This window comes from Sabethes cyaneus, chromosome 3 (genome assembly GCF_943734655.1).
Source record: "Sabethes cyaneus chromosome 3, idSabCyanKW18_F2, whole genome shotgun sequence".
NCBI classification, from domain to species: Eukaryota; Metazoa; Arthropoda; class Insecta; order Diptera; family Culicidae; genus Sabethes; species Sabethes cyaneus.
Window position 1 is genome coordinate 127,435,851 of NC_071355.1, and position 20,666 is coordinate 127,456,516.

At 38.8% G+C, this 20,666-nt stretch overlaps 2 protein-coding genes across 2 annotated transcripts; one reads left to right on the top strand and one right to left on the bottom strand.

The window, feature by feature from the left end:
* Positions 1-450: 450 nt before the first annotated feature.
* Positions 451-1,600, bottom strand: LOC128740115 (uncharacterized). Its single transcript, XM_053835626.1, has 2 exons — positions 574-1,600; positions 451-491 (listed from the first exon to the last, which is right to left on the bottom strand). The coding sequence occupies exons 1-2, from the start codon at positions 1,598-1,600 to the stop codon at positions 451-453; spliced, it is 1,068 nt and encodes a 355-aa protein (XP_053691601.1).
* Positions 1,601-2,436: 836 nt separating this feature from the next.
* Positions 2,437-3,586, top strand: LOC128740117 (uncharacterized). The gene is made up of 2 exons (XM_053835627.1): positions 2,437-3,463; positions 3,546-3,586. Exons 1-2 carry the CDS (start codon positions 2,437-2,439, stop codon positions 3,584-3,586), a joined length of 1,068 nt encoding a protein of 355 aa, XP_053691602.1.
* The last annotated feature ends 17,080 nt before the right edge of the window (positions 3,587-20,666 follow it).

Genomic DNA, 20,666 nt, shown 5'->3' on the forward strand with positions numbered 1-20,666 from the left:
CGGTTTTTTCCTTGAGGGCTTGTATTTCCCAATCTGTGTATGTGTGTCCTGTTTCTATTAGTTTGTTTAGCTTGTTTATGGTTGTTTGATGTCCTGATAGTCTTGTTTTTAAATGGGTGGTTGTCATTCCTATGTATGAGGCTGAGCAATCTTGGCAACATATTTCATAAATTATATTATGTTTTAGTTTATTTGGGATGGTATCTTTAATCGGGGGGAGTAGCCTGCCAACATTATATCTGGTGCTGTATGCTAAACGAATTTCGGGGTAATCTGTTTTGAGAATTTGTGCAATACGGGGAGATAAACTATTTATATGTGGAAACGGTTTGTAAGTTATGTTGGGTTGTATACAGGTTGTAGAAATTGTAGTTGGTTTGTGTTTGTATCTATTCCAGCATCTGTTAATGAGGCTTTTGGGGTAGTCATTGTTTTTGAGGTGTTTTACTACTATGGAATATTTTTGTTCTGTTGTGTAGTCGGTAGAAAGCCTGTCAACGCGTGTGATAAAGTTGATCACAGTGTTGATTTTTTGATTGGTGGGATGGAACGAATGATAGTTTAGTAACCTACCAGAGGCGGTTGGTTTGGCATACCATCGGGAACTGATAGTCTGGTTTTCCTGTCGAATCAGCAGCATGTCCAAGTATGGTAGGGTGTTGTCTTTCTCCTCTTCGCACGTGAATTGTAGGCTGGGGTGGTATTTGTTGAAATCATCGATTATCTCCTGGATTTGATGTTGGTGGACTGCAAGGAAGAGGTCGTCTACATATTTTTTGATGACTGGAACTGTCGTTGCCGTTGTTTCAAGCGTTGCTTTTATCAGTGTGTCCATCACTATTTCAGCCAGAATAGGCGAAAGAGGACTTCCCATAGCTGTTCCATTTATTTGCTGGTAAAATTTGTTGTTGTATTGAAAATAGCTTGAGTTTACGCAAAACTCTACTATTTCCAGAAACAGATCTAAACATATGTTGGTTTTTGTTTTAATTTGTTGCCAGTTGTCGATGATTCCTTTGGTAATTAGTTCTTGCGGAATGCTTGGGAACAATGCAATCACATCGAGGGATATCATTACATATTCCGGTGGTAATGTTACGGAATTTATATATTCACAAGAGGCGAAAGAGTCTGGTATACTGTATTCACTTTTCATTGATGATTGTAGAATCCGAGAGATGTATTTGGACAGCATGTATGACGGTGCAGTGATGTTGGGTACAACTGGACGAAGCGGTATATTCATTTTGTGCACTTTCGGTTGCCCGTAAATTCTAGGGCAAGTAGCGGTATTGGTTTTCAGTGAGCGGAACGTCTGGTTGTCTATGAGCTTTAAGTCGAGCAGCCGCTGCGCAATGTTATTGTTACGGGATTGGTATTTTGCTGTTGGATCTCGAGCTATTTCTTTGTATGTGTTAGCATCTTGCAGTACTTCATTCATCTTCAGCTGGTACGTGTCGGATTTCATGATGACGGTTCTATTGCCTTTATCGGCCGGCATCACGCGTATGTCTGGGTGTGCTGCCAGAAATTTTTTGGTGGTACTGATAGCGGTCGTACAGAATTGTGTTAGTTGGTCGGTCGGTGTATGTTTTCCCATCTTGTTTATGTGATTTTGTATGGTGTTGGAGATTTGGCATCTATTACGGTCTTGCATATTCTTATCTGAGTTACAAGTCGACACCATACTACGCAATATTAACTATGGCAGTTCAAGTACACAACGGTTTCTATCGCTATATCGACCAACACTACGGCCAAGATGTCACACTCAATATGAAAAAATATGCCTCGCTTAATACGAAACTAGCGCACATGATGAGCAGAAAAAGTTTCCTTATCGAATGCAGGAAAAAAGGCATTTTTCCGGCACACATAACAAATTCGTTCAAGTGTATCCACTCACTACTGGAGGAAAAAAGTCCGTATCTGAACCAACTAAATAGACACATAGCAAAGTTCAAAAAATCTATCTTATCAATAGAGATCAAACACACTTTCCACAAGATCAGCCTCCTGCATAAACAGGTCGATAAATGCAAACAACAGATCGCAACCGATATCAGCAAAGAAATTTACGGAACCTTCACTTTCTCCCAAGAACTGGCATACCATAGCATCTTAAACCGCAAAACCAAAAGCACAACACAGAAACTTGCACGGATCATATCAAAAACAGCTGATCAACACACCAAAAACCCAGAACTCAAAGAACAGGCAATATTTAACACAACCGACCAAGAAATTCCACCCGAAACCAGCATAATTCTCAGCCTCGGACCGAAGTTCAGCCTTCCGTACACCAATGTAATCAATTTGCCAATATACCATCTGATAGCAGACCTCGAATCGATCCTACACACAAACTCAGATAAGAATATGCAAGACCGTAATAGATGCCAAATCTCCAACACCATACAAAATCACATAAACAAGATGGGAAAACATACACCGACCGACCAACTAACACAATTCTGTACGACCGCTATCAGTACCACCAAAAAATTCCTGGCAGCACACCCAGACATACGCGTGATGCCGGCCGATAAAGGCAATAGAACCGTCATCATGAAATCCGACACGTACCAGCTGAAGATGAATGAAGTACTGCAAGATGCTAACACATACAAAGAAATAGCTCGAGATCCAACAGCAAAATACCAATCCCGTAACAATAACATTGCGCAGCGGCTGCTCGACTTAAAGCTCATAGACAACCAGACGTTCCGCTCACTGAAAACCAATACCGCTACTTGCCCTAGAATTTACGGGCAACCGAAAGAGCACAAAATGAATATACCGCTTCGTCCAGTTGTACCCAACATCACTGCACCGTCATACATGCTGTCCAAATACATCTCTCGGATTCTACAATCATCAATGAACAGTGAATACAGTATACCAGACTCTTTCGCCTTTTGTGAATATATAAATTCCGTAACATTACCACCGGAATATGTAATGATATCCCTCGATGTGATTGCATTGTTCCCAAGCATTCCGCAAGAACTAATTACCAAAGGAATCATCGACAACTGGCAACAAATTAAAACAAAAACCAACATATGTTTAGATCTGTTTCTGGAAATAGTAGAGTTTTGCGTAAACTCAAGCTATTTTCAATACAACAACAAATTTTACCAGCAAATAAATGGAACAGCTATGGGAAGTCCTCTTTCGTCTATTCTGGCTGAAATAGTGATGGACACACTGATAAAAGCAACGCTTGAAACAACGGCAACGACAGTTCCAGTCATCAAAAAATATGTAGACGACCTCTTCCTTGCAGTCCACCAACATCAAATCCAGGAGATAATCGATGATTTCAACAAATACCACCCCAGCCTACAATTCACGTGCGAAGAGGAGAAAGACAACACCCTACCATACTTGGACATGCTGCTGATTCGACAGGAAAACCAGACTATCAGTTCCCGATGGTATGCCAAACCAACCGCCTCTGGTAGGTTACTAAACTATCATTCGTTCCATCCCACCAATCAAAAAATCAACACTGTGATCAACTTTATCACACGCGTTGACAGGCTTTCTACCGACTACACAACAGAACAAAAATATTCCATAGTAGTAAAACACCTCAAAAACAATGACTACCCCAAAAGCCTCATTAACAGATGCTGGAATAGATACAAACACAAACCAACTACAATTTCTACAACCTGTATACAACCCAACATAACTTACAAACCGTTTCCACATATAAATAGTTTATCTCCCCGTATTGCACAAATTCTCAAAACAGATTACCCCGAAATTCGTTTAGCATACAGCACCAGATATAATGTTGGCAGGCTACTCCCCCCGATTAAAGATACCATCCCAAATAAACTAAAACATAATATAATTTATGAAATATGTTGCCAAGATTGCTCAGCCTCATACATAGGAATGACAACCACCCATTTAAAAACAAGACTATCAGGACATCAAACAACCATAAACAAGCTAAACAAACTAATAGAAACAGGACACACATACACAGATTGGGAAATACAAGCCCTCAAGGAAAAAACCGCTTTAATCGCCCATTGCATAGACGAAAAACATAGATTTGACCTCACAACCACCAAAATACTAGACCAAAGCTACAAAAGATCATCACTAGCCATACTAGAGATGTGCCACATATACAACAGTCCAAACGCAATCAACAAACGAACAGACGTAGAAGGATTAAATAGTATATATGCCGGAATACTATTTTCTATACAAAATAAAACCAAGAACACCCCCACAACCCTAGTGCCTAACCAAACATATCCACACACATAAACAGTAATTGTAGATCCAGGTGACTCTTAGACCGATAGTGCAGGAACAGAATAAAACTCAAAAATAATAGTGACGAAAGATACTAAAAATCCACAACAAATGACAAACTACAGGTTAGCAATAGACGACTAAAACAACAAAATCTACAATCAAATTCATCATATACAGGAACCTAAGATGGAAACATAAGACAGCAGCGACAATTTTAGACATTTTTAGACAAAATCATTCAGACAACGGACAGACTAGTTAGTGAGTAACAAACAAATACTAAAAATTGTCATATAGTTAAAATACCAATGTTTATAGCGATTCCTTGAAAAAGCTTTAAAAATAAAAGCGAAACGTCGGAGAGTAACTAAAAATTTGTTACGATTTTGGTTTGACTACATACGCCATTTCCCGAAAAAATTTCATCTCCAAAAACACCCACGTGCGAAATTTTCTTCCATTTACTTGATTAGTTCTCGAGTTATGAGGAAATTTGTATTTTTTTGGTACAGGAGCCCCCCCTCTTAAAGTGGGGATGGGTCCTAATTCACTATAGAAAATATTCTTGCCCTCGAAAACCTTCACATGCCAAATTTGGTTCCATTTGCTTGATTAGTTCTCGAGTTATGAGGAAATTTGTATGGAAGCCCCCCCCCCCTCTTAAAGGGGAGAAGAGTTATAATTCCCCTTATAAAGAGGAGAGGGGTCTCAATTTACCATATAATAAATTCTTGTCACCGAAAACACCCACATGCCAAATTTTGTTCTATTTGCTTGATTAGTTCTCGAGTTATGCAGAAATTTGTGTTTCATTTGTATGGGAGCCCCCCCCCCTTAGTGGGGGAAGGGTTCTCTAACCATCACTAAAACCTTTCCTGGCCCCAAAAACCTCTACAGGCAAATTTTCACGCCGATTGGTTCAGTAGTTTTCGATTCTATAAAGAACATACAGACAGACCGACAGACAGACAGACAGACAGAAATTCTTTTTTATAGGTATAGATAAAATAAAATTGGGGGTGCTTTGAGATATTCGCATTTTTCGTTCTAAATCGCAAAAAATTGTATGATTTTGACAAATTAGATAAAAACTGATAACATCATTCGATTGCGCAGTCAAAAATCAATAGAAAAAGTATATTAGCATGTCTTCACATCAAACTGTTTCAGAGATATTTGAACCTTTTTTGAAAATCTGTTAAAAAGGAAGTAGCGCCAGTGCTAGGGGGATTGATCAATCGGTATTAAACTTTGGGAAATTGGTTGTAGGGTCGGAATGAAAAATTATGCCAACTTTAGTTGAAATCGCTGATGGTCGGATCCAATTTTTCCGATTTTTGTGTACGTTTGAGATGGAATGACCCATTGGCATCATTCCTTCATATAATGAGTAGAAATCACTTCCAATATACCCTTCAAAAATCGATATGCCTTCCTTAGCGCAGCAAAGCGCAGAAAGCCAACCAGTTTTTCGAAAAGTAAAGAAAATTTCGTATAAGATGCATTTAACGTGATCGTTTCCTGACGTTTCCTACCATACTTTCTTGATCGCTGAATGTTGGTGTTGAGTTTCCCATACATTTTGTATGGAAAAAGAAAATATCATTCTTCAACATGTTCAACTTCAGGCATTTGTCAAAAATTCATTTTAACTTCAAACTGGCTAAAATCTTTAGGCTAAGCTTTCAAACTATTCCAGAAAATGATAAAAATATAAAAATGGCAAAAACCTGAAATTGGATTTTTGACTTTTGGCCAGCTTTGCGCCATAGTCCAACGGCCATATATCCGGACTGCTTATTTATACTAGAAACAAATTCCGTGGGATTTAATCGTGCTAATGTTAATCTTGTTTCCATTAGCGTTTTATCGACTTTACATATTTCAGTCATAACTGTATTGTAAAGTTCAGTCATGCTCTGACCAATATAATTTTCTACGATTGTTATTTTTGAGTTAAGGTATGTAAACAAGTCAAAATTTTTACCTGATGTAGATCGTCTAATAAAGGGAGAGTTGAAGCCAACTACTTCTACTATTAATATTCGTGGGTGATCAGTTGTTAAACCAACATTACCACTAATTTTCGTTTGCTCCCTAGCATGAATAGAAAACAAATTCGACTTGGAGGTTGTGCTGTAGATTCATCGTTAAATTGTTGGAAGGTGGAATACAAGATGCTACATCTAATAGAGTAAGGAGGGGTAAAAGTGCGATGCGGGTAAAAGTGCGATTCAATGATTGCAGATTTCGAGTAAATTTTCTACGTTGGCATGGATGGGTGACTACTTTGACAGCTTGAATCTAACGTAAACTTTGGTTGCTTACGAAGCATAGTTGCTGAGTTATGTGCAAATGTTATTTTAGGGCGGTTTTGATGTAATTTTTCGTTATACGGCAAATACGATATCAACAGGAGGATATTACTTGTTGAAAATTTGTAGCAGCTTTTTACATCACTCACATATCTGTTTTGAAAATACGGTGAAAATAATTTACAAAATATATTTCGCTTTTCCGTAATTTAATCTGACCTCGTCAAGCGCCTTGCAGGGTAAAAGTTCGATTCACGGACGGGGCAAAAGTGCGCTTCGTGGACGAGGCAAAAATGTATAGCTAGTTATATAAAGCTTTAGGCACTACATTACAGATACTAAAAATGAAAGATCTACAGTAAACTGTGTGCTCTACAGATGTTGGCCGAAGAAAAACAATGTGTTTCCGCTGATGAAACAAAACACAAACGTTTGGAAAAGTCTCGATCTAACGGAGGCTGCAATACACCAGCGCAAACTAGAAGAGATGCAAATTGAGAATATTCCTTACCGAAACATAACGCAGATTGAAGATAATATGGTTTTGTTAGATACTGCTGGGCTAATTTCATGGATTCTAGCTTGGAACTTTTGCCCCGCGGTATTCGCACTTTTGCCCCGCTAGTGGGGTAAAAGTGCGAATCTGCACATGATCAGAAGAAAGAAGAATGTATATGGCAAAACACTATTACCGCAGATGATTTATAGTTGAATGTGAAGACATTGAGTTACTGCATCATTATCTATACCTATAAAGAAGGATTTCTGTCTGTCTGTCTGTCTGTCCGTATGTTCCTTATAGAATCGAAAACTACTGAACCAAACGGCATGAAAATATGCATGTAGAGGTTTTATAGGCCCAGGAAAGGTTTTAGTGATGGTTAGAAACCCCTCCCCCACTAAGAGGGGGGGCTCCCATACAAATGAAACACAAATTTCTGCATAACTCGACAACTAATCAAGCAAATAGATCAAAATTTGGCATGTGGGTGTTTTCGGTGACAAGAATTTATTCTATGGTAAATTGAGACCCCTCCCCTCTTTATAAGGGGAATTATAACTCCTCTCCTCTATAAAAGGGGGGGCTTCCATACAAATTTTCTCATAACTCGAGAACTAATCAAGCAAATGGAACAAAACTTGGCATGTGAAGGTTTTCTAGGGCAAGAATATTTTCTATAGTAAATTAGGACCCCTCCCCACTTTAAGAGGGGGGGCTCCTATATAAACGAAATACAAATTTCCTCATAACTCGAGAGCTAATCAAGCAAATGGAACCAAATTTGGCCCGTGGGTGTTTTTGGAGAAAAATTTTTTTTCTATGATGAATTGGGACCCCTCCCCACTTTAGGAAGGGGGGCTCCTATACAAATGAAATGCAAATTTCCTCATAACTCTAGAATTAATCAAGCAAATGGAACCAAATTTGGCATGTGAAAGTTTTCTAGGGCATGAATATTTTCTATGGTGAATTAGAACCCCTCCGCTCGTATACAAACGAAAGCTCAACGGACAGCGTGAGATCTGCCGCTAGGGAGAATAGGACGGAACTACCTCGAGAAGGAGGAGTTTCCTTAGGGCAAAGAGGTTTTAGCAAGTAAGAATTAACTTTGTGGAAAAAGTTTAGGAAAATATAGGGGAGTCCAATTTGGCACGCCGACCCGTCCGGTCGGTAGTGCGATTAAAAACGGTTGTTTTATTTCTGTTTTTGATTTGTACCTTCCGCGCGGATTTTTAGGATCGAGGGGGCCCTTAAGGCTTCCCTCGGTACGCCATTTCCGACTGGTCACAGTGCCCCGGAAGCATTGTCAAGTGAAACTTGTAACGATTAGGGTTTTTACTAATCAGCGTCGTAGATTGTAAATGTTTGTTAGTGAAATTGAGCAAAGTAGAAGACAAAATCAGAAACTAGTGTTGATTACTAATTGACTGTTATACTACCGGGTGTATTGAGGCAGCAAACGGAGCCACAATTGTTGGCCCTCTGCAAACGGCAAAAGCAAAATGGACAGTATTTAAGCATAAATGCACACACGAGATGCAATCAGCGTTGAGCTGTATATTTAAAATTGTTACACGACAAAGTGGGGCGTAGTCGAGTGACCGTATTGAACAAGGTAAAAGAAAAAAAGGTTTTTCGTTCAGCAAAATACCCGAATTGTGCACCAAAGCTGTAAATCATTATCTCAGAAAAGGAAAATTTGTGTGATTTCGAAACAAATTAAGCTGAAGCCTGTGCCGTAGTTTGTGTTTAGTTGCCTGCATTTACGTCATTGTTCGTAATAAGAAGAAAAGTAAATAAGAATCGAAGAAAGTGTAACCCATCAAGTAAAGTGCAATTTGCTGCAAAATTGGACCATCAGGTACGATTGAAAAGCTGTGACAATTTTTAATTTTGTGCTGAGATTGGGGCGATTGAGCAATTCGAATAGTAAAAGAGTTTGCAGTAAGCGCGAAAAAGTGTACGGGGGGATAAAAGCAGTACGTGTGTAAAACGTATAACGAGTGTGGTAATCGGTGCTGAGTGAAACTAAATATTGCGCATACGAACAGAATTTAATGTTGAAAAGTTTCGAGGCTGCATTTTACACGGTGGATCACACTAACAGAACCCTAAGAAAACGAGAATAGAAGTCAATTCAGCTGCAGATTTAAAGTTAAAAAAAGTTAAAAAACCCTGCATCTACTTTACCGTTCGGAATAAGTTTTGAGCTGATACTTCAAATCTGTGATTCACGACGCGTATTACATTCTGGTGTTTTACGTTACATTCTTGTGTTTTATAAGAAATCAACCAATTCTACCAAACGACAGCTTTACGTCGAATTATCATCCGTGTGAGCGAAACTGAGTCACCTGTTTTTGCTCGTTCATTCAATAGTGGTACAAGTTCGCGGGTGGAGTTTAACGTCCAACTGGTTTTGCTTGTTGCTGGCAAACCAGCATAAATTAGAACTAGTGTTACTGTGTTTTTTTGAACCGTTTACGATCGACGCAGCGATCTATCTTTATCGGTGGTCTCCGGGTAGAGGTGAACTCTCTTCCCCGAAGCGAGGGCAATTGTGAAAGAAAGTGAACGAACGTTGCACTTGCCTGATTTTTTTTTTCGAGTACTTACCTGACTTTTTTTTCGACTGATTTGAATGTTTTTGCGAATTATGTGACCGAGCTTCATGCACTTATGGTCGCCAAAAGAAGCCATCTTTCATCCTCTGTACGATTAAGTTGTTAAAAATCTAGTTAACCTAAGTTTTATTCAAATCAATTAAAACTAATCAAAACAATACTGTGTAAATTCCCCTAAGAGCAATTTTGGTGAGCAGTGAAATCTGGCATGATGGCCGGAGTAAATGGAAGGATCATATGGTGAGTCAATTTTACTTATTTTATAAAAATTTTCTTTTTATACCCCTACTTAATAGTGAACTTTTATATACACAGAAGTATTTCAATATACACACCTACCTAATATTGAAAATTTATTTTACCTACTTACTTAATAGTGAACTTTAATATACATACCTACCTAATATTGGGTTTTACAATACCTACCTAATATTGATTTTTTTTATGAAGAATGAATGGATTTTTTTAGAATGTTCTTTGGAATAGAATTTGCGTCATTTACCTGCCGTAATCGCGGTGGTAAGGTGAGGCGGAGTAGAAAGAAGCAACGACAGTTGCCACACGTTTCGCTTATTTTATCATCGTTCGCCTGTACCGGTCGCAATTGCAGCGACGATGGAAGAATTAGAGGGTGAAGGGTGCAGTAATAGCTGCTTCGCTGGTGCTCTGGTGTGTGCCAGCGGCACGAAATAAAACAAATTCTCATGAGTGACCACCGAAAGGAGGCACTCTGAGTCTCCTTTTAGTTCATTCGCATTGCAAAGGCAATGTTCGTAAATATTGGAATTAACTTTGCTCACGGCTTTGAAGCCACGGTGAAGAAAGCGCTGAATCAGCATTTTTGGACTGCTCGCGCATTTGAAACTATAAACAACACAACCTGCGGCGCACTATGATCGGAAGATCATGGTCTTTCGGCCAGAATCAGATTGAAATGTTTGAAAAAAGTCTAATCATTTTGGAACAGTGTTTTTTTCCCTCGACATACGTAACCCAAGTAGTGAGACCGACTGGGGATGCTAAGTTTGTTTTATTCAAATTTATGTTTTATTTTATTTTTCTTTTCCACCTTTCAAGAGTACAGGCGGAACAGATTTACATTACTAAAGTTTAATTATTATGGTGCAATTTTTAAATTTTATGATTTTTTTTATGAATAAAAAGCAATTTTAACAATTTTAAATAAAATAAAATTTAAGAAGGAAAATTTTTGAACGATAATGTTAATTCGATGTGATCAGCTGATAAGCTGACAGCGGCGGTGGAGACAGCCAGCGGCATCCACAGCATATTTGTATGCACAAGCAGCGATTTTAACCATGCTGCAGACTCAGACTGATGTCTGTTAGTAGTAGGTATGCCTACTTTATAGAAAAAAAATGTTTTCTTTTGTTTCATGGGAAAGATCTTGATTAATAATTTTTATTCAAAACTCAAAGTACACGTAGAGTAAATACTAAATAACCTTTTTTTCACTTGAGAAAATGGAAAAGGAAAGTAATAAATGAGGAGGAAAAATACGAGTACCCTCATTAGAAAGAAAGAAATTTGACAATATAACAAGTCAAACGAACAGACGAAAGAGTGTGGAAAAACACCTCTCTTTTAATACGATATATAAGCAGCAAAGAACTGCCAAATTTTACCTTTTTTCTCTCTCTCTACCAAAAGGCAATGAACATGGAAGACTTTTACGGCCGAAAAGGGCATATGACAAATTACAAAAATTTAAGGACGAGTGCCCCACGTAGAAAACATAGGACACTATGTGGAGGAGCGGGAAATATAAAACAGATTGAAATGGGGAAAGATAGCAAGAAAATAGTAAATATAGCCGCGGAAAACGCGAAGGCCGGTGCATAGAAAACACTATGACACTATGCACGCGAGCAGAAAAATAAAAGAGATAATGAAATCGGGAAAAGATATAAAATATACAAGGGCGGTGCATAGAAAACGTGAGATACTATGCACACGAGCAAATCTATTGAATATAATTTATAAAAAAAAATAACAAGACAAATATGGAGAAGAGCCAGAAAGAGCCACTCCATAATAAAAACGAATACATAATGACGATAGGGAGTCGTTGGACTTTGCCCAGAAAAAGGTAGTTAAAGGATTTGTTCTACATACAAGGTTGTGCAAAAAGAACAATGAATGACGAGGCCATGATGGCTATGCCAGGGAACATTTTTTTTCTCAGCATCGAAGAAGAAAAATAGACGCAGGGGAAAATGTTGACAAGATATGTTCGGAATGTTGGTAGAATCTCCCGAAGGGGATCTCTTGCGCAGAACGGCTAATGAGACTGTTGGAAAATTAACAAGGCAAGCCGAAACCGGAATGTATGAGTATGCATGTGTGAAAGAGCGAATAAATACGGGAATGGGCGCCCGGAGTAAATGGAAGTATGAATGGCACAGTCTTACCGTTGCCCAATGCCAAAATCCTCAGGTGCCTGCACCTATAAAGGGAGAGGGGAGGAAGATGCAGGCTACTGCATAATAAAGTGGGAAAGTTGGGAAAAGACAGACGATCAAAGACAAATTTATTATTGAAGAAGAATTAAAAGGTAAATGAGAGAGCGAAAAGTGAAAGAGAGAGAGATAGAGAGAGAGAGAGAGAGAGAGGGGGGGGGGAAGGGGATATTTAAAAAAAGGGGACGTTTAAAAAAATTTACACGTTGATGAAAAATGCCAACGAGGTACAAAACAGAACTTTTAATGAAATAACGAAGGTATGGGAAAAGTCACCAACCTTACGTTGAAACTTAGGAATGAAAAAGGGTCATGAACCCGTAGTTCGAACGAAGGCAAGGCGTTCGGCTCGAAAAAAAGAGAATTTATAGTAATCGAATTATATACAACTTATTTGTATACAACTAAAATTATAACGAAAATGTTTATATTTATACATGTAAACTAAAAACCCCAAAACAATAAATCTTAAAAGAATTAAACATTTAAACAAAACTATACGTTAAATAAAGACTTGCTTGGAATAGCAATAAGTAGCTAGATAGGGATCAAGAAAAATTACGGGCTTAGGCTATAAGAAACAGAACACAGTAGATACAATAGGAGCAGACAACATTCTTTTTTTCAAAAACTTAACAAACAAAGTCATATGAATTATTACGGCCCGTCAGGAGAAACCCGCGGTAACCCGTGGTAGCCGTCAGGTAAATAAATGAACGCAGCCGATGTGTTTTTTGAGAAACTAAAAAAATCGTGTTGAGTTACCGCCGGTTAACGCATTTAGGAAGTGATATTTTTAAGAAGTGAATATTACGAGAGGACGACGAAAATTAGCCACAGGGATGTGTCGCGCAAGACACCAACGGGCTCCATGTCAGATGAGCCATGATGACGAGATGATTTTTTTTTGAGACGACGAGGTGAGTCGCGAGCGTCGAGGATTGGCGGGATTCGAAGGAGACGAGAACTAAAGGACCACAACCAAGAAGCAGCAAGTGAATGCCAATGACGACAACAAAAAGTGAGGAAGGACGACCTCAATTTCGATAAGTGAAAAAGCAACGGAGGCGCACGGTCGACATAAGCTTATACTTGGACAGTTACATTGAATCGGTAACAAAGGTTAACGACTTTTCTGACACCAGTTTAAAATCGTTGATTTCTAAAAAATCTCGTAATTTCACAACTATTGGTTTTCATAATGCTCGCAGCCTACTGAACAACATTGATAATTACCGTGCATTTTTCGAAAATACAATGATATCGGTTCTTGGAGTAGTAGAAACTTGGCTTAAGCCTGAAAACACTAACAGATCAATATCCATAAGCAACTTTAAAATTGTACGATCTGATCGCCTGAGCAGTTCCAAGACTCGTGGGGGGGGGAGTTGCATTTTACTTAAACAAATCAATGAAATATTCTGTTCTTTCTAAATCTCAAAAAGGTAGCGAAGTAGATTATCTTTTTATTAAGCTTACTAGTTTAAAAACTGTTTGCGGGATAATATACAAACCACTTAACATTCCTAGTTCTAGTCTAAACGAAATCTTCGAAATAATTGCTGAGCTATCCTCGTGTGAGCCGAATGTCTTAATCATGGGCGATTTAAACATTAATCTGCTAAAATTTGCTGAACCATCCGCGACAAAGCTGCTGAAACAGCTTGATACGGTGACTTTTAAACTAGTGCCCTCCCTACCCACATGTCATCGACCCAACTGCCCAGAATCTTGGATTGATTTAGTAGCGGGTAACTGTACTTTTAATATCAAAAATTTGTATCAGTCTTCATTTGGAGGTATTAGTGATCATGATCTAATCTGCTTCGATTATAGAATAAAAAGCCAATATTCCGCTCCCGAATATCATTGGACTCGTGAATATGGCAAAATTAATTACCACAAGTTTGCGCAGGATCTACGTAATGCCGATCTCTCTGTAATGCAACAATACAACGATGTAAATGATAAATTAGCTATTTTGAACGACACCCTTTTATCCATCATCGATCAACACGCTCCCTTGCGAAAGAAAAAGAGCATCGATCCCAAATGCCCTTGGATCACTCAGAATTTAAATGTGCTATTTAAAAACAGATTGGATGCATATAATTGCTGGAAAAGAGATAAGCAATGTCTTAGTAAGTGGAACAATTTTACGCGGTTAAGAAATATTGTGAATCGTGAAGTAAAAAAATCCAAGCAAGAATTTTTCACTTCCCATCTTAACCCTGAACTTTCAACAAACAAACTTTGGAGAAACATCAAACAGCTGGGTCTTAAAGAGGCGTCTTCTAGAGCTGGTGGCGGGGACGTCAGTGCGTCATCGCTTAACACGTACTTTGTTTCTCAACTTAATCCCACACATCCCTACGATTTAACTGCGGATATAAGTCAGGAAAATTTTTCTTTCAGATGTTTATCTTAAGATGAAGCGTTAACCGAATTCAATTCGGCCACATGTGATTCGGTCGGAACTGATCAAATTCCATTGCATGTTCTAAAAACCCGATTTAATCCACCTAGTGGTGAAAGGAACCTTTGTTATACGGTCTTACTTGCTATTTGAGATAGAAATCGACACGTCTTCGGAACATAATTCATCTATTGGTTATCGTTGCGTAGTGTGTTGGTTTACATAAAATTTTTGAAAATTGAAAAAGTTTACAAAATTTGAACAAAATAGGAACACTTTTAAATTTCGATGGATCCTTTTTTCATGAAATTGCTGAGTAAGGATAAGTAAGTTGTTATTAATCTGAGTAAGTGCAAATAAAAGTAAGTTGTAAGAGGAAATCTTATCCTTTAGCACAGCGGTTCCCAACCTTTTTTCGGTTCGCGTACCCCCTGAAGGATTTCCCTATACTATTTTGCAGCGAACTAAAATTTTGGCGAACCCCCATTTGGGAACCGCTGCTTTAGCATATACATTGTCTAGTAAAGGTCTAGTTTATAGGTTTTGAACTATGCATAGTTTCCTGTAATGCCATTCTATTTGAATCACATCAATAGAGTTTTCTTGAATAATTTTCATCAATTTTTATTAACTCACGCTGTTGTATTTTATACAACACGTGTAGGTTTTTCAACGCCATATTGTTGTAAAGTTACAAATCGTTGTTTAACTAACGTATATTCTTCAACAAACTTATTGTGAGCAAAACGTCATAATTATTCAATGCATTAATAATTTAAATTGTTGGGAAAATGTATGCAGCAAAACTATCAGCAAATGTAAAATGTTTAAAATTCATCCGTCTGCTGGTAGTCGAGTAATTCGGAGTCAAAATTAGGGTATTCTTTATAATCAAAGTTCTACAGTTCCTAAACAAGCAAACATACAGGTATACTATTTTCAGCAAAGTTGTGTATTTTTACTATTTGTACAATTTTGTAGTATATGAAAAAGTCATACAACAATTACAAAAAGAGTAAAAATAGAAAAACTGATTTTACAAATTCATATACAGTGAACTCTCGGAAAAGTTAATCGATTGGGGAATGGGTTGATTAACTTTTCCGAAGTATTAACTTTTCCGAGTAGTCCTAAAAATCATTGAAAATGATAAATACAAAGGCGAAAAATGCATTCCGGGATATAGGATAGACATTTTTATGTATTTGTATTTTGTATTATGTATTTTTATGAAATGGAAAGAAATATGTAGCAAGATCTTTATGAAATAATACTTAGTTCCTTTCAGTAAGTTTAAAATAATCGGTTACACTAGTTTACTTTTGTTTTTTCTGCGACTACGTTTTGATAATGTTCGCGCTTATTTTTAGTTTGCTGTTCCTTTTTTGCATTTAAAATTCATCTGAGTTTGCGCTTTTCCAGTATGTTTTCAATAATCCTGAAGTAACTATGTGCTCGTATTGAACTATTGTTGCGACTGTCCGGTACAAAAATTTAATTTAATCTCAGTTATGATACGACTCTGTATGAAACTGTAGAAAGGCGACAATAAACTGAAAAATGAGAAATAAAGATAGAAGGTAAACTCACGTGTGTGGACGAACGCTTGGACAACCAATAAATTCAAACTCTCAGAAAAGTTAAGGCAAAAATTAACTTTTTAGAGCGTTGCATGAGAGCTGATATTCGCTTAACTTTTCTGAACAATTAACTTTTCAGAGAGTTAACTTTTCCGAGAGTCTACTGTACAATAAATAAGATATTTCTATCTTCGCTGCAGAGATAGAAGGTTACTGTCTTTAGCAAAATTTCTTGTAATAATATGCTCTATAACTTTGCAGAACACATCAATGTGTTATATTGACACTAAAGAAAAATATTTTTTTTATTTCACTTTTAGGGGGATTAATAAAAATTTAAATTCCACCAGACGATAGAGCTTTCAATTTCAAGAAACTCTTCCAAAGGTTTGATAAACCTAAAATCAAGTTTTCCCAGTCAAAACTCTAGTGCACACGTTTTCTTTGGTTTGGGGCTGTTGTGCGCGCGAGTAACTGTGTTACAAAAGTTGGCGCGAGTGTTCGACGGTTAATATATTTTAACCGGTAAAACCAATTCTTATGAAATTTTGCATATATATTCGTAGTGTCAAAACCTCTCGTTTGATATTAAAATAATTGAAATTAGGTAAATTATCTTTGTTAAAATCATTATAAATTATTGTTAATTTTGGTGTGGTGTATACGGTTGCACATAACTTTCAAATTAAACGTCCAATCAAAAAACCATTCAATAGTGGTCTATTAGGATATATTATCTTTCGAATGAGACTAATAGCGCATAAATCGGTTTGGCCATCTCTAAGAAACAGGCGATAATTATTACCTTGTCAAAACAGGTTTTTTAAAACTAACTTTTAAACTACTTGTTTGTTTTCAATTAAAAATTCCTGAACAATTTACCTTTAATAAGGGCTTTCATTTGATACTAAGATCGATGAAATCGGTCATGTAGTTTCGAAGAAACCCGTGTCACGTATTTTTCACATTTTTGCTTATAACTTTTAAACGAAACGTCGTATCACGAAGCTCAATAGTGATCTACTAGACAATAACACCTTTCAAACAAAAGTAATAGCGAACCATTCGGTTCAGCCATCTCTGAGAAACAGGCGATAGAAAAAATCATTACACACACACACACACACACACACACACACACACACACACACACACACACACACACACACACACACACACACACACACACACACACACACACACACACACACACACACACACACACACACACACACACACACACACACACACACACACACACACACACACACACACACACACACACACACACACACACACACACACACACACACACACACACACACACACACACACACACACACACACACACACACACACACACACACACACACACACACACACACACACACACACACACACACACACACACACACACACACACACACACACACACACACACACACACACACACACACACACACACACACACACACACACACACACACACACACACACACACACACACACACACACACACACACACACACACACACACACACACACACACACACACACACGCTCTGCGCTTGAGCTCTGCGGTATATGGCAGCAAGCGAAGGCTTTTAGCCAACGTGGTCCAGTCCATACTCAGGTATGGCGGGCCGGTGTGGTCATCGGCGTTAGGTACCAAAAGCTATCTAGCCAAGCTGGAAAGCACCTATCGTCTCATGTGCTTAAGAGTGGCGAGTGCGTACCGTTTCACATGACGCAATCTGCGTCTTAGCGGGTATGATGCCTATTGGTATCGCTTCAACCAACGTGGAACTAGAGGCATACGGAGTACCACAAGATCGGCCTCGATGATCACATGGCAGCGGGCATGGTCTGATTCCACAAAAGGCCGGTGGACACATAGACTTATCCCGGAATTATCCGGATGGGTCAACAGGCGTCATGGCGAAGTCAACTTCCACCTGACACAGATTCTGTCAGGGCATGGTTGTTTTAGACAGTATCTGCACAAATTTGGGCATGCGGAGTCCCCCGAGTGTCCCGAATGCGCGGACGTTGAGGAAACTGCAGAACATGCTTTCTTCATATGCCCTCGTTTCGAGGGCGTGAGAAGCAACATGATGGCAGTTAGCGGACAGGACACTACTCCGGATAACTTAGTCCAAAGGATGTGTTCTAGCTCGGACGTCTGGGGTGCGGTCAATGCGGCTGCTACCCAGATCGTACTTGAGCTGCAAAACCGCTGGAAAGCCGATCAACGGCGAATAAACAGCCTAACTACCATAGTCCAGTAGTTATCTAAGAGCGTGCGTTAAGCACAATAGCCCCTCCCTGAAGTAATACCGATAAGGTGGTTCCAGGGGGGATTGAGGCTGGAGACTCGAGTAGGGTTTTAGTGGGTCTGGATCTTCACGATCTTCACGGGATACCAAACCCCACTCCCTGAGCTGTCTTCTCAGGTGTCTGATAGCAGATTTCCCTACTCGTTAAAAAAAAAAAAAAACGCACCCACACACACACACACACACACACACACACACACACACACACACACACACACACACACACACACACACACACACACACACACACACACACACACACACACACACACACACACACACACACACACACACACACACACACACACACACACACACACACACACACACACACACACACACACACACACACACACACACACACACACACACACACACACACACACACACACACACACACACACACACACACACACACACACACACACACACACACACACACACACACACACACACACACACACACACACACACACACACACACACACACACACACACACACACACACACACACACACACACACACACACACACACACACACACACACACACACACACACACACACACACACACACACACACACACAGACATTGCTCAAATCGTCGAACCATATCGATTGGTATATGTGACTTGGCCCTCCGGGCCTCGGATCAATTTCGTGTTTTTCGACCAATTTTTAAACCTTTGTTATAGTATAACAAAGGTAAAAAGACACTTTGTGTCACGCTGCCTTTTATTACCGACCTGTTCAATTGTATATTAACTACGTCATTTTTTTTTATTTGCGCCCGCCACTCACCCCCACTCCAGGGGGCTCTAAGTATTGTGATCCCCCTGGTAGTGGTCGCAACTATTTATTATTTTATTTACAATATTTATTACAATTTCATTATACTTCCTACACTAAGTTCTTTTCTAAATTTACTGGGTAATCTAACTAACTTGGCTGATTTGCACCCCCAGTGAGATTTAGATCTCTTTGAAGGGAGTGCTCGTATGTTTAGCGTTCAAAATATTGGATCCATTTACCGCAAGAATTGTGGAAGTTTGAGTCGCATTAATCGTAACACCGAGTCTTTAAATTTCTTCAAGTTTCTCTCGTCTTTCATGGTGGCTGGGAGTCCATTATATTGCTTTTTACCGTGGTATGAAAACGCTCTTTTCCCGAATTCGGTATTTACTCTTGATATTGACAGATTAGTCTGAGTTCTAGTGAAGTGACTATGTGAAGCCCGTTCAAACTTTCGGTTATGATGCGTTGATGGATTCCACAGGATATCATGCATTTGTATCAGTATTTGTTTTTCACGAAGTGCTGCTACTGGCAAGACAGATCTGGCTGTTGCGTTAAACAAATCGAGCGTCGAATACAAACGTGGTTTCCGATATACTGCCTTCAGACAGCGATTTTGAAGGGTTTGCAAACACTTAATTTTATACTTGCTGGCCGCCCCCCAGATTGAAACCATGTATTGGAGTTTTGACTGCACAAAAGCATGGTATATGTTCAACAATTGTTTCGTTGGCAGGTAGCTAGAAACTTTATACAGTAAACCGCAAGTTGAACTAATTTCAGACTGTAGTTTAGCTATGTGGCTGTGCCAAGTGAGTTTTGTATCAAACGTTAAGCCAAGATGCTTAAAGGTATCAACTTGTTGAACCGTTTCAAGGTTAACGATTAAAGCAGGGTTGGTAGGTCGTCTGGATCGAGCGGAATTGAATATCATGTATTTCGTTGTGGATATATTGAGTGACAACAAATTTTCGCCGAAATATATCTGCAGTTTCTCCATGTCATTCCTCATTTGTTGAATGATTTGATTCGAGTCGGCAGATGCATATGACAGGGACGTATCGTCAGCAAAGAGACGTGGTATTCCATGTAGTCCAATTTTAGGAAGGTCGTTGATATAGATCAAGAAGAGGAGGGGCCCCAAGTTACTGCCTTGGGGCACTCTAACGGCGGTATTTAGACTATTACTACAGGAATCGTTTACGACTACGAATTGTGTTCTTGATGAGAGATAGCTTCTTATCAAGTCGTTTGCTGGACCCCGAATACCATAGTACTCAAGCTTGCGTAACAGAATTTTGTGGTCAATCGTGTCGAATGCCTTTTTCAAATCCA